Source organism: Lithobates pipiens, unplaced genomic scaffold, assembly GCF_037356315.1.
Source record: "Lithobates pipiens isolate NorthernLeopardFrog02 unplaced genomic scaffold, aLitPip1_a1.2 Scaffold_1, whole genome shotgun sequence".
Taxonomy (NCBI): Eukaryota; Metazoa; Chordata; class Amphibia; order Anura; family Ranidae; genus Lithobates; species Lithobates pipiens.
Window position 1 is genome coordinate 218,303,849 of NW_027507685.1, and position 15,941 is coordinate 218,319,789.

General features: G+C 42.9%; 1 protein-coding gene across 7 annotated transcripts in view; it reads left to right on the forward strand.

Annotated features, from left to right (window-relative positions):
- SIPA1L3 (signal induced proliferation associated 1 like 3) overlaps nt 1-15,941 on the forward strand; it is a 277,415-nt gene that overhangs the window by 229,642 nt on the left and 31,832 nt on the right. For all 7 annotated transcript variants that reach the window (XM_077482696.1, XM_077482750.1, XM_077482741.1 and 4 more), the window contains 3 exons: nt 8,015-8,112; nt 13,568-13,674; nt 13,770-14,122. In XM_077482696.1, coding sequence (XP_077338822.1) covers nt 8,015-8,112; nt 13,568-13,674; nt 13,770-14,122 — 558 coding nt within the window. The remainder of the gene's footprint in view (nt 1-8,014; nt 8,113-13,567; nt 13,675-13,769; nt 14,123-15,941) is intronic.

A 15,941-nucleotide genomic window follows, 5' to 3' on the forward strand; every position in this document is an offset into this window, starting at 1 on the left:
GGCACAGCCCCACTGCATGGGAAATAAAAAATAAATAAAAATGTTTTGAGGTGGAACCGCCGCTTGTTTTTCGAGCTCGTCGCACAAATGCTCAGCGGATTGAGTTACATTTTCTCAGTAAATGCAAAGTGTTCTCTTATTGGAGGAGGTGGAGATTTTGATGTCACTGCCCCACCTTGCCATCTTTTCTCAGCATCTTTACTGAGAAACTGCAAAGTATTCTCTGAATGGCACCCATGCTGAGCGGCAGTCCTGTAAGCAGCAGAAGCCACTTGGCACAATACCCATAGAAGATCATGGCAGTAACCGTAGAAAGGATGCCTAAAACATTGATTTCCAGCTTGATTCTAAAGCCTCAAACTCCCCCCAATTCATTCTATGCATCAAGGTAAAAAATGTTCTCTGTTGCAGAAGCCACCCCCCCCTTATACTTACCTGAGCCCAATCTTATCCAGCGAAGTGCACGAGAGCAACACCTCTCCCCGCTGTCTCTCTCCTCTTTGGGCAGATTGATAGCAGTGGGATCCATTGGCTTCCATTCCTGTCAATCAACTCCAGTGACAAGGGAGCGGGGAGCACGGCCAAGTCACGCTGTCTGAGTCAATGGACGCAGCAGCGGGGCTCAGGAACGAGAATGCAGGAGTGCCCCCATGGAAAGCAGCTTTCCGTGGGGCACTGGACAGATGGTAACCAGGAATGCCGGCAGGGGACCCGAGAAAAGGAGGTTCGGGGCCGCTCTGTGCAATAATGTGTGCAAAAAAGTTTTTCCCTTTACAATCGCTTTAAATTTTAACACCTTTACTCCGCAGTAAACCATATGTGTGGCAGCAAAAAGCTGGGCCGCACATATGTGTCGCTGGGTGGGCAATGATTATATGCTGGGAGCCCCTTCCTTGCACACTCCCAGCAAAAGACTAAGCTGTCAACAATGGCTCTTGGTCCCAAATAAACAACGGTAGCCAGCAGGACTGGCTTCCAATCATGTAAACACTGTGGCAGCCAATCACAGTAATCACATGATCACCAATTATTCCCACCCCCCTGGATGTTAATACTTTTAGGCCGGGTTCACAAATGTGTGGCCACAGTTCCCAGCATGGGGTCTGGTGCATTCCTGTTTGCCGGTTAAGGTGAGACTCGGGTCAGAATTTTTGCCTGAATTTGCACCTGGACGGTACAGGGCCCTTTTGGAATATGGACCGCAGCCAGCCCTGTACCTGTGTTAACCCACTCTATTGAGAGCCTGTCACACTCCCATGTTATGCACATTGATTCGGGGAAAGCCGCATCCAACTCGCACATATGTGAACCCGACCTTAAAGAGGTCGCCAAGACAGGTAGGAAGTGGTTAAAGGAGGATTGGACTCCCTTCTGGCACACCTGCCCTTAATGGGGTTTTAAAGGTAGAAGTTTTTTGTTTTTTCTAAAGGCATTCTATGCATTAAAGATAAAAGGCCTTCTGTGTGCAGCAGCCACCCTAATACTTACCTGAGGACCCTCCAGCGATGTAGGAATGTCTCTGCCATCCGGGACTCCCCTCATCATTGGCTCCCCAACGCTGTCAATCAAAGTCGGTCAGCTAATGAGAAAAGAAAGGGGGCAGGGCCAGGCTGCAGCTCCCTCCCTGAATAGACATGGAGAGCTGGGATTCGGCCCAGGTGTCCCCATAGAAAGTTGCTTGCTGTGGGGGCACCCAACAGGAGAGAGGGGTCAGGAGATTCAAAGAGGGACCAGAGAAGAGGAGGATCGGGGCTGCTATGTACAAATTCACCGCACAGAGGAGGTCACTCGGATTATAGTTAGGACTGCACTATACAGAGGGGCTCTTGATGAGGCAGTGTCGCATTCATACAGTATATATTTGCAAATGTTGTGCAATGAAAACCTCTGCTTTTAACGCACATTGTTAGACATTAGACATGTAATCATTTTTTTTTTTTTCTCGCTGGCTGTTTGGTGTTAGTTTTCTGTGTTAAAAACCCTTCCATGTGCTTCCTTGCTCTAAAAGCTAGTTAGAAATGATGGCTTTTGGCATTTTTGTTTAGCCTGAGCCATTGCATTGCCTGGGCACACAGGGTACGGCTGCACGGAACGACACTACACTATGAGCCCAGACAATGCAATAATACTACAACCAAAATCCATATTACTTATGTGTGGACTGACCATTTCATCTGATGTGTGGTCTGTGCACGTTAAATCCCTAACGCCTCCAGGTTTATGCAGTGTGTAGTGACACAAGGAGATACGTATACTGCTCAGATGGTCCTCCACAGGCTCCGCTGCAGAATCCCCGGGTGCTGGTCCGGCTCATTGCACTCTGGCAAAAAGGAAATGAATCACAGCACTCCGGCTGCTGCAACCTTTCTTAAATAAAGAGCAGCGGGGGTCACCTCTTACATGTTTCCCCTTCAGTGCAAAACTTTTCAAAGGATTACCCCTGCTGCTGTTTTAAACAAAAAGTTGCTGCAGCCCAGAGAGCTGTGATTCACTTATGATTCACTTATTCACATGTCATTGCATACTTTCTACAGTAACATGGGAATCTTGCCATATACAGAGCATAAGGAAAGTATTCACAGCACTTCACTTTTTCCACTTTTTGTTATGTTGCAGCCTTATTCGAAAATTGAGTAAATTCATTATTTTCCTCAAAATTCTACAAACAATACCCCATAATGACCACGTGAAAGAAATTTGTTTGAAATCTTTGCAAATTTATTAAATATTTAAAAAAAAAAAATCCCATGTACATAAGTATTCACAGCCTTTGCTCAATACTTTGTTGAAGCACCTTTGGCACCAATTACAGCCTCAAGTCTTTTTGAGTATGATGGTACAAGCTTGGCACACCTATTTTTGGGCAGTTTCTCCCATTCTTCTTTGCAGGACCTCTCAAGCTCAATCAGGTTGGATGGGGAGCGTCGGTGCACAGCCATTTTCACATCTCACAAGAGATGTTCAATCGGGTTCAAGTCTGGGCTCTGGCTGGGCCACTCGAGGACATTCACAGAGTTGTCCCATAGTCACTCTTTTGTTATCTTGGCTGTGTGCTTAGGGTTGTTGTCCTGTTGGAAGATGAACCTTCGCCCCAGTCTGAGCTCCAGAGCACTCTGAAACAGGTTTTCATCAAGCATGTTTCTGTACATTGCTGCATTCATCTTTCACTCAATCCGGACTAGTCTCCCAGTTCCTGCCACTGAAAAATATTCCCACAGCATGATGCTGCCACCACCATGCTTCACTGCAGGGATGTTATCGGCCAGGTGATAAGCGGTGCCTGGTTTCCTCAAGACATGGCGCTTCACATTCAAGCCAAAGAGTTCAATTTTTGTTTCATCAGACCAGAGAATTTTGTTTCTCATGGTCTAAGAGTGCATCAAGTGCTATTTGGCAAACTCCAGGTGGGCTGTCATGTACCTTTTACTGAGGAGGGGCTCCTGCTTTGCTACTCTACCATACAGGCCTGCTTGGTGGAGTGCCACAGAGATGGTTGTTCTTCTGGAGAGTTCTCCTCTCTCCACAGAGAAACGCTGGAGCTCTGTCAGAGTGACCATCGGGTTCTTGGTCACCTTCCTGACTAAGGCCCTTCTCCCACGATCACTCAGTTTGGCCAGGTGGCCCGCTCTAGGAAGAGTCCCGGTGGTTCCAAACCTCTTCCATTTATGGATGATGGAGGACACTGTACTCATTGGGACCTTCAATGCTGCAGACATTTTTCTGTACCCTTCACCAAATCTGTGCCTCAATACAATCCTGTCTCGGAGGTCTACAGACAATTCCTTGGACTTCATGGCTTGGTTTGTGCTCTGACATGCACTGTTAACTGTGGGACCTTATATAGACAGGTGTGTGCCTTTCCAAATCATGTCCAATCAACTGCATTTACCACAGGTGGACTCCAAACAAGTTGTAGAAACATTTCAAGGATGATCAGTGGAAACAAGATACACATGAGCTCAATTTTGAGTGTCATGGCAAAGGCTGTAAATACTTGGGATGTACGTGGGATTTTTTTCGTTTTTTATTTTCAATAAATTTGCAAAGATTTCAAACAAACTTTTTTCACGTTGTCATTATGAGGTATTGTTTGTAGAATTTTGAGGAAAACATAACAAAATGTGGAAAAAGTGAAGCGCTGTGAATACTTTCCGGATGCACTGTACATGACATTTAAAGTGGTTGTAAAGGCAGAAGCATGCAGCTCCTCCCATAGGTAAGTATAACATTTTTGTTATTTAAAAAAAGGATTAAAAATACGAGACTTTACAAACCCCTTAATATAAAAAGAGGTTTAAGGATAAGTTCACCTTTTCTAACATGTTACACATGTATTAAGGATGTAACATGTTACTGCTGCAGCTGCCCCCCACCCTTTGCGGCTGTCGGCTTATAGTTCTCAATGAACTACCACGGCGCTGTTGAGTGCTGTGGTGGTTCATTGAATGTTCCGTTCAGTGTCCCTCATTATAACCTGTCAAATTTTGTCTTGTTCTTCATCAATGTTGATGTGTGGCCTACACACTCTCTAAGCTTGTGTGGTTTTACTTCTTATACAACATTACGGCATCCCTATCTCCTTCCCGCCGAGCGTGCGCACATATGCGGCCTCTGCGTTTTTTTTTTTTAGAGCTGTCGGTCGGCTCTTCAGGGATAACAAACGATGCGGCTAAAAGCCCCACCGGGAGACCTGAGACACGATCTGGCACTTCCACTGGCTAGAGTAAGACTGGAAAGAAGCCGGAAACGGCTTTGTTCCAGTCTTTATTCTGTAAACACGGAAACAACGTAATCGGCTGCCAATGGTGCAGTTTAAAAAATAAAAAAAAGACAGTATTAAGAATCGCAGTTTTTGGCGATCTGAATACTTTGAAGTGCAAAGGAGGGATTTGGGGTCTTTTAGACCCCTGATCCCTCCATAAAGAGTACCTGTCACCACCTATTACTGTCACAAGGGATGTTTACATTCCTTCTGACAGTAATAAAAGTGATCTTTTTTTTTATTTAAAGTAACAATGTAAAAAAAGGAAATAAGAAAAGAAATATATATTTTTTTTTAAAGCATCCCTGTGAGCCCATGCAGCAAAGAAAACGCACATGTAAGTCTCACCAGCATATGTAAACGGTGTTCAAATCACACATGTGAGGTATCTCCGCAATCGCCAGAGCAAGAGCGATAATTCTAGCACTAGACCTTCTCTGTAACTCTAACCTGGTAACCGTTTTTTGTTTGTTTTGTTTTTTAAAGTGCTGCCTATGGAGATTTTAGGTATCGTAGTTTGTCGCCATTCCATGAGTGTGGGCAATTTCAAAGCATGACATGTTGGGTATCTATTTACTCGGCATGACATCATCTTTCACATATATACAAATAAATTGGGCTAACTTTACCGTTTTTTTTTAGTTCGTGAAAGTATCTTTTTTCCTAAAAAGAAAATTGCATTTGAAAAACCGCTGCCCAAATACAGTGTGAAATAAAATATTGCAACGATCGCCATTTTATTCTCTAGATTCTCTGTATATATGTGTGTGTGTGTGTGTGTGTGTGTGTATGTGTATATATATATATATATATATATATATATATATATGTATTTATATTTTTTTTGAATTTTCTAGCAAAAAATACAGATTTTAACTTGCAAGCAACAAATGTCAGAAATAGGCTTAGTCATGAAAGGGCTATGTATGATTTACACTTCATTTCTGCTCTCTTAGACCCTTTTATTGTGACCTTTTATAGCTACCATTGTACTACTCAATTGTGTCTAGTCCTTTTATGGACCCACGTTTGTATCATCTATACCTTTTCAGTAAAATGATCTGCCTGTGTGTAACTGAATGCTGGTATGAGGTACAAGCACACAGCTTACACGCAGTCCAAGAGCCCCGCATAGCACCTATGATCTGCTGATTGTGAGTGCAATGCTTTGCAGGCTCCCAATTGAAAAAATAAAATAATGCACATTTTTTTATTTGCAAAAACATTAATTTATTATTTATTTTGTAAAGGTGAACGTGTCCTTTAAAGTGTTACTAAACCCAGGAGCCTGCATTCACTATATCTGGTCTCCCACAGTACACAGAACATGGAAATCCAATTGTTTTAGTAAATATAAACTGCTAAATAAATACCCTTTCTCATCCGCAGTACATAGCAGTCTAGTGACTTCTATTAGTGTCTGGTTAAAGCTTGTAGGAGGAGTTTTCAATCTACTCTGACTGTCCTATGAGGCTGCAGGACCCCTGACACTCTGTTTGGACAGTGCTGATTGGCCCTGGGCTGATCACATGCACCATCCCAGGAAAAAAAAAAAACACCCACTAGCAATACACACCGAGCGTAGCATATGCATGCGCAGAGGGACTCCAAAGGCTCTGTCTTATCAGTAGATGGATTGGAGACAGTGGAGGAAGGGGAGGATCAGAATAAGACCGGATCAAACAGCCTTTTTACACAATGCAGAGGTTTAACCGCTTCAGCCCTGGAAGATGTTACCCCCTTCCTGATCAGAGCACTTTTTGCAATTCGTCACTGTGCCGCTTTAACTTACAATTGCATGGTCGTGCAACGTTACAACCAAACAAAATTGACGTTTTTTTTTCCCCCCACTTTCTTTTGGTGATATTTGATCATCTCTGCGGTTTTAATTTTTTGCACTATAAACAGAAAAGTGACAACTTTGGGAAAAAAACTATATTTTTTACTATAATAAATATCCCCCAAAAATAGATAAAAAAAATATTTTTTCCCTCAGTTTAGGCTGATATGTATATTTCTACATATTTTTGGTTAAAAAAAAATCGCAGTAAGCGTACATTGATTGGTTTGCACAAAAGTTATAGCGTCTACAAAATAGGGGATAGATTTATGGCATTTTGATTTATTACTAGTAATGACGGCGATCTGCGATTTTTATTGGGACTGCCAGATTATGGAGGACACATCGGACAATTTTGACACATTTCTGGGACCGTTGGCATTTATACAGCGATCAGTGCTATAAAAATGCATTGATTACTGTAAAAATATCACTGGCAGGGAAGGGGTTAACACGGGGGGAGGCGATTAAGGGGTTAATTGTGTTCCCTCAGTGTGTTTTTTAACTGAACGGGGAGGGGACTGTGTAGGGGAGATGGCAAATCGCTGTTCATACTCTGTATGAACAGACGATCTGTCTCTTCTCCCCTTAGAGAAACGGAAAGTGTGTATTTACACACACAGATCCCGGTTGGCGGCGTGTCGGCAGCGATTGTGGGAGCCCGGTGGTGATTGTGACCGCCGGGCACTCGCATCGGCTCCCAGGGAGAGCAGCGGGCACAACCCTAGTGGCCACAGGGCGAAGTGATGTAACATAACATAATTTCGCCCAGCCGTGCCATTCTGCCGCAGTACAACTATGGCGGCTGGTCGGCAAGGGGTTAAAGAGGAGTTCTGCTCCTCCAGGAAAAAATAAGTCAGCAGCTACACATACTGTAACTTCCGACTTCTAATATTAGGACACTTACCTGTCATGGAATCCAGTGATGTTGACACAGCAGCCAATGTTTCCATTGGCTCTTGGGTGCTGCCACCGCCTTTTGTAGTAAGGGTACCTGAAAGTGAAACCTTTCTGCTTCACAGCTGGTTCCCTACTGCTCATGAACGAAGCAAGCTGCACTTTCTGAACGGCCTGCCAGCGGGGAGGGGGGCCGGACTTCAGAGTAATTCAGCCGCGAAATCACTCACAAGTGGGCACGGGTGCCAAATGTGGCACCGGAGTGGGGGAGGAGTCAGATAAGCGGAACTTTCACTTCGCTTTAAGTTCCACAGTGAGTATAACAAGCATGCTTTTCTGCATATACAGACTGATTTTACTGTTGTGGGTTTAGTAACACTTTAATGATAGGGTACATGGCATATTCATGATGTCTGCAGTCTATTTTGTATATCTGCTTGCACAGAATTTTTGGCAACACTTGCTGGCATGTTGTGATCTGTGACTATAATAAGTGCATATTGTGTATGTTGCAGGTTTAGCACACCACAACGTTCCATACTACAGCCAGAACCTTACAGTATCCAAGATGGCGTGTCCGGCCAAGAGATGAACTCCGACCGGCATAAACCTGGTAAGACTCAGTGAAATCCTACTCATGACTTTCCCATAGATGGCTATCTATACACGTCTCATGTCTGGTGCAAAGAAATGATCGCTGCATTGAAGGCCATCTCTTTTTATCATGTGCAGGTGTCTGTGACCTAGAGATCGGATCACAATACTTTTCACAATACTTTTCATGAGATCAGTTGTATGTTGAGGAGAACTAGCAAATGATATCACACCAGACCATGCAGTCTTGTTCAGTACATCATAAAGTATATAAGGCTCCGTTCACACCTGGGCGTTTTTGGGGTGTTTTTCTACTGTAAAGCCGCGTACACACGGGCAGGCTGTCTGGCCAACTAAGTCCGTCAGACAATCCGATGGACAGTCCGTCCTACTTTCGAATGAACGGACTTGACCACACACGGATGCCAAACAGTCCGCCGAAAGTTTGCACGATGACGTGTACAGCACGTACGACGGGACTAGAAATAGGACGTCCAATACACAGCAATGCAACCTTTCGCCGTGCAAATCCTTTCTGAGCATGCGCCATACTTAGTCCGTCCAACTAGCCTCACGAGCGGACTGTCCGCTGAAACCAAAGTTGGACGGACAATATTACGGAAATTCCAAAATACTTAGTCCGCCAGACTGCACGCTGAAAAAGTCCGCTGAAGCCCACACACGAGCGGACTGTCCGCTGAAATGTGTTTCGGCGGACTAAGTTGGACAGACAGTCCGCCCGTGTGTACGCGGCTTAAGCCTCAGCTCTAAAAACGCCCAGCAAGACAAATCCCATTCATTTCAATGGCCCCTGTTCACATCTGAGCATTCTGTCACCTGAAGCAAAACAGTCTTTTAAAAAAAAGTACAGGAGCTTTTTGGGCAGATTACAGGTGTTTTACTGCTTTTTGCATTGGTGACCCTTTATCCTTGAAAACGCCTGTACAAAAACACTGCAAAACTCTGCAAAAACACCCGTAAAATAGCAGCGCCTAGATGTGAATGCAGTAGATTACTCTGAGTTATTACACATATCTCTTTTCACTATTTATTGAATAAGCTTGCTTGCATAAGGCCAAGATATCTATATTTAATGTGATATTACTAGTAAAGCAGTGTGATGTCACTCTAATTTGCCATATAGAATGTACTTAAAGTATAACTAAAGGCAAAACTTTTTTTTTTTTTTTTAGTTTTTGATGGAGTGGAGAGGGATTAGAACCCCTGTTGTGTTTTTATTTCTGTCTGTGCCCCCGTTAAGGAGATTCATCCTCGCTATTTGTCCTGTTTACCATTATCATTGAAAGTAACAGTAAAACAAATCCCAAATTTTGGGTTGTCCCCAGAAAAGTAATAGAACGGAAATCTTCCAGTGGGGACACTGATTCTGGTGACCTGGGGGGGAGGGGGGAAGAGATGCCCTTCATTTGTAGAGATTCTCTCTCACTTCCTGTTTGGCTATCGGACAGGAAGTGAAGGGAAGTCTCTGCAATGGGGACAAGGATGGCGAAACAAAATCTGACCAAGGATATAACTTTCCCTTGCTTTATCCAAAATGAAAAAAAAAAAGTTTTCCACTTAATTCTTCTTTTTAATTACAGCTCTTACCAGAGATTTCTTGCATGTTCTTTTGCACATAAAGTTGTAAAAATGCATTTTAAATCTACCAGCACATTCCTGAATTGTACATTAGCAGTGCCATCTAGTGGTGACTAAGCGAAAGGCAGTTGCTGTTCAAAATTTGGTTTTCTTTTAAAAAGTGAGGCAGTGTAAAAGGACCTGAGGGTCCTATTAGATGATAGACTCAGCAATGGCGTGCAATGCCAAGCTGCTGCTAACAAAGCAAACAGAATATTGGCATGCATTAAAAAGGGGATCAACTCCAGAGATAAAACGATATTTCTCCCGCTCTACAAGACTCTGGTCTGGCCGCACCTGGGAGTATGCTGTCCAGTTCTGGGCACCAGTCCTCAGGAAGGATGTACTGGAAATGGAGCGAGTACAAAGAAGGGCAACAAAGCTAATAAAGGGTCTGGAGGATATTAGTTATGAGGAAAGGTTGCGAGCACTGAACTTATTTTCTCTGGAGAAGAGACTCTTGAGAGGGGATATGATTTCAATATACAAATACCGTACTGGTGACCCCACAATAGGGATAAAACTTTTTTGCAGAAGGGAGTTTAACAAGACGTGTGGCCACTCATTAATATTAGAACAAAATAGGTTTAACCTTAAACTATGTAGAGGGTTCTTTACTGTAAGAGCGGCAAGGATGTGGAATTCCCTTCCTTTTTGATTTATAGCGCAAAAAAAAAAAAAAAGCAGCGCTGATTAAATACCGCCAAAAGAAAGCTCTATTTGTGTGAAAAAAAGACAAACATTTCATATGGGTACAGTGTTGCATGACTAATTGTCATTCAAAGTATGAGCACCGAAAGCTGAAAATTGGTCTGGTTAGGAAGGGGGTTTAAGTGCCCAGCGGTTAAATAAAGAATGGAACAAACACAACACATATACAAAGGGCTCATGCACACAGGATATGTTGCAGCTGCTTTTAGGGGCGTCTGCTTCCTACATGTTATACTGTGTATCCATGCACACGTGAACTTTCAGAGTTTTGGAGCCATAAGTGTTTAGGGGCAGTAAAAAAAATAAAAATACTGCCTGTGCGTCCAATAGCAGATGCTATTTGGCTGTTAAAATGCCAAAAACGTGGCTAAATGCAGCTTAAAGCTGTAACAAGCTTTTTGCTGCGTTTGGCATTTTTACATTTTACTGTAAAAACGCTTAAAACCGCTAATGCTCAAAAACGCGCATAAACGCTATTTAAAAAACACGGATAAAAGTGTGTTAACACTGCTTTTTGCTTACAGCAGCGCTGGCATTTTTTAAATGTCCTGTGTGTATGAGCCCAAAAAGGAAATAAAGAAGAAGGAAAACAAAAAAAAGTGGGGAGGGGAATCTCCATCGTGGAACCATACTATTCATTTTTTTATCAAAACTGTTCTGTTTTATCATTTTCCCTTGACAAAAAATGTTCAAGATCGCAAATGGCATCTACTTCCGCCACCCATTCTGCCATTGTTGGTATCACAGTAGACTTGTGTCGCGGTAGTACAGCTCTTGCTGCTGAAAGAAAATGCCTAAAGATCGCTCAAAGCAACATTTTCCAATGAAAGATCGATGACTTTTGAACAGGAACAGCCATACATTGATCGAAATGTGTCTGATTCCTGCTAAACCAACCAAATTCTGATCCATGTATGGCCAGCTTAGGCTGCTGGGTAAGCGCAGGCTCATGTTGTACTATATACACACTTAGCACTCACATTGTCAGTGATAGAAGGTAACAAATTGAAAGCCTGTTACCGAACACCCTAGAAAGCTATGAGTTTGCATTTAGCTCTGCAGCCAGCACATCTCATGTTGTCTGATGATGAAATCCCTGGCTCTGACTCACAAGGGGGTGTATAGAGGCACAGAGACCACTGCGAGGGGCTTTTCTCTGCAGCATGCTGGCAGGGGACAGACTTTTCTGCTCAGGATGTGGTAGAATTTTAAAGAAAATAAACAGTACCATTTTCCACACCTTTTAAAACAAAAAGGTGTGCAAAATGTTACTGTTTATTTTTCTCTTAAAATCAAACTGATTTTTTTTCAGCCTAAATCAGCTAAATGCATCCAAGGTGGATCAAAACAGATGCACCTTGGATGCATTTAGCTGATTTAAGCTAAAAGTTCAGTTTGGAAAAAAAACTAAGAAATTGCAAAGATGGACTTTGTAGGCACACACATAAGATAAAAGATATTGAATTTTTTTCATTGGATAAAGTTAAAAAGGTAATGAACAAAAACATAAAATAAAACGTCATACTATGATAATATGGAAAATATGACCCTCAACATCTCCAATTATTGAAATCGAATCCAATGGGATAGAGATGAAATGAAATAGAACCAATAACAATATGGAAGAGGAATGGGGTACATGGAGCAGTGTGAGGTCACGAGAAGATATTCCGCTCTACATGTTGCGCACACAATTGCGCTTCTTCAGGAGCTTATAAATCGAATAAATAATTGTACATGTGTATATTTAAAGCAGGGATATGCAATTAGCGGACCCCCAGCTGTTGCAGAACTACTAGTCCCATGAGGCATAGCAAGACTCTTAGCCCCCGTACACATGGTCGGACATTCTGCCAACCAAATCCGTCGGATTTTGTCCGTCGGATTGTGTCGGAAACTGTTGCATACACACGGTCGGACAAAGTTGTCGAAAAATCCGATCTTTCAGAACGTGATGACGTAATTTCGTTACGATGGGACTACGTTCAGGCTAGTAGCCAATAGCTTAGATGTAGGAATTTGATCTGAGCATGCGTGGCACTTTGTCTGATCGGAATTCTCTACACATGATCGGAGTATGTCCGATCGAACCAGTTGGTCGGAAAATATTTCCAACAAGTTGGAAAATTTGGTCCGACGGAAACAGTCCGATGCATATCACACACAGTCGGATTATCCGACAACACGGTCCGATAGGACACATTCTGACGGATTCTCCGACCATGTGTACGGGGGCTTAGAGCCACAAGCATGACAGCTGGAGGCAGAGGCATGATGGGACTTGTAGTTTAGAAACAGCTGGAGGTCCGCTAATCGCATATCTCTGATATAAAGCATATTATCCAGTACAGCAAACAATGAAAACATTAAGATGATCATTTCAATGAAATTTGGTGGGATGAAACCCAAGTCTGGTGACCACCGGGGAGGGGCCAAAAGCAACAGTTTTCCCATGGGGATGCAGCCATACATAGACTAGGCGATTTAAAAAGATTTTATACATAAAAAGGCAGATATTACAGAATATATTGCATAGAGATAGATACTTGCATAGTATGAAGGTTTTTAAGGTATTAAAGTATGGGGATCATGTATGAATAAAATCAGACAGGTAGAGGATCCCTGATATTGAAATAATAATCTGTAAAACAAAAACAATAAGGAATAATAAATAAGAAAAGAATAAAGTTTTTTTATTATAAATGAAAATGATGCGTGTAGTACTTAAAACCATGCATATATAAAGTGCATGCCAAACAATGGCTGGTGAAAAAAACGTTGCATATATAGTGGTATAGAATAGTATGTAATTGAAAGGCAGTTTGATTTTAAGAGATTTGAAATTGTAAAGGATTTCTTTTAGGTTTTAACCATATTTAAACTTTTCTGAGAAGCATCTACAGAATGTTGTTGCCCTCTTAAGACATGCAATGTAACCTTCCTACGTATAAGGTAGCTGTAAGAACTGTAAGCTAAATAGACCTTCGGTATAATTTAAGACGCAATATCACAGTTCCCAGCCTCCCCCCTCCACCACCAACCTCCTTAATTAACACTCAGTCTCTAATTATATGCAGTCTCTGACGGCTGATACGTGTGCATGACGATAGCATTTGTCTTTTCAGAGCCTCTCTGGCACATCCCATCACAGACCCGAGTGGCATCCAGTGTGACCAAGCGACCAAACAGACAGGAACTGGCCGGCAAGAGTTCTCCGCATCGGCACTCTAGGGTGAGTGAAGGTTGCCGATTGTACATATGTTGCTACACAATGTAAAGTAATATTGGAAACTCACTTCTGCTTCTTTTCTTCCATCCACCTCCCAGGGGGAGACCCAGTACTCCAGTCACTCCAGCAGTAACACCTTGTCCAGCACTGCCTCCAGTAACCAGAGCGATGAGCGTTGGTTTGACCCTCAGGAGCAGCCTGAAGTAGACCTGGAGCCCCTATCTAAAGGCACTTCCAACGACAGTGGTATAGACACCTCCCTGCCTAACTTCCATCTAAACCGGCAGCCTCGCCGAGAGAAACTGCCAAAACCCGTGTCCTGTTCTACCTATCCGGGCATGCATGACAGCTCCAGAGAGAAGAGGAAAGAGCAGATGTCCTCCAGCAAAGGCTATAGGCCAAAAATGTACCCTGCAGGGAATGGAGCAGTAGAAGCTGTAAGCCAGTCAAGGTAATTGGCAAATTTATTATGATATTATGTTAACACCTCAGTGCAAATTATACGTGGAATCTTAGCCACATTTTATTCTCTGTGTTATATCATTTACTCAGCTAATCACATATGAAAGCTTTCATATTGTGTCCAATTTGTGATCAGTTTAGCAGTCATAACTGTTAATTGATCAGAAGGAGTTTAAATGAAGGTGATTAGATGTGGCTTGTGACAAACCGTTTCTTCCAGTTTAACTACTTCCAGTCCGGACCTTTTCTGGTACTTTTTTTTCACATGCAACAATCAGTCTTTTTTGCAAAAAAAAAAAATTACTTAGAACCTCCAAACATTATATATATTTTATTTTAAAGCAGAGGCCCTAGAGAATAAATTGGTGGGTTTTGCCAGTTTTTATGTCACAGTATTTACGCAGTGCTTTCTCAAACAGTTTTTTGGGAAAAAATACACTTTTTTTTTTGATTTTTTAATGCAAAAAAAAAAATATATAACCCACTTGTTTTGTAAACTCTAAAATATGAAGTTAGGCCGAGTAACTAGATACCAAACGTGTCACGCTTTAAAACTGAGCATGCCCAGCAACAAACGATGCAAGTTTGATTACCAGTTTAGATTTACACAGGAGGTCTGGTGCGAGAATTATTGCCCATGATCTGACATTCGCAGTGATACACATGTCTGGGACGATCGCTGCTTGTGTGTGTTTGGAACCAAAGTGCGCATTCGCCTTTGCGCACAAGCAAAGGAGGATGGGAGGGGGGCCACTTTAACCACATGCCGACCGAGCCATAGCCGAAAGAGGGCCTCCCAGAATTTTGTTCCCGCGCACCCCTGGGGAGAGCACCCGAAAAACATCCATGACTGCTGTGTCTGGAAGTCCCAGCGCATTATGGTAAATGGCCGCTGATAGCGTGATCACTCTGTAAAATGATGGAGCGATCACAACAGACCAGCGTCACGTCCAGTTCCTCACTTCCCTCTTTGTACCGATCGGTACAGTGTGAGAGGAGTGGGGGAGAGATTGTTTGTTTGCAGCAGCGCTGTGGGCTGGATTGTAGTACCCACAGCGCTGCTCAGTGCCCATTCCAGCCACATTCTGACTCTGCCAATGCTCTGCCATGCCCTGCAATACTCTGCCACGTCCTGCAATACTCTGCCACACCCTGCAGTACCCTGAAATACTCTGCCATACTCATCCATCCATCCATCCATCCTCTGCAATACTCATCCATCCATCCTCTGCAATACTCATCCATCCATCCTCTGCAATACTCATCCATCCATCCTCTGCAATACTCATCCATCCATCCTCTGCAATACTCATCCATCCATACTCTGCAATACTCATCCATCCATACTCTGCAATACTCATCCATCCATACTCTGCAATTCTAATCCATCCATCTATACTCTGCAATACTCATCCATCCATACTCTGCAATACTCATCCATCCATCCATACTCTGCAATACTCATCCATCCATCCATACTCTGCAATACTCATCCATCCATCCATGCTCTGCAATACTCATCCATCCATCCATGCTCTGCAATACTCATCCATCCGTCCATACTCTGCAACACTTATCCATCCATCCATACTCTTCAACACTTATCCATCCATCCATACTCTGCAACATTTATCCATCCATCCGTCCATACTCTGCAACGTTTATCCATCCATCCATCCATACTCTGCAATACTCATCCATCCATACTCTGCAATACTCATCCATCCATACTCTGCAATACTCATCCATCCATACTCTGCAATACTCATCCATCCATACTCTGCAATACTCATCCATCCATACTCTGC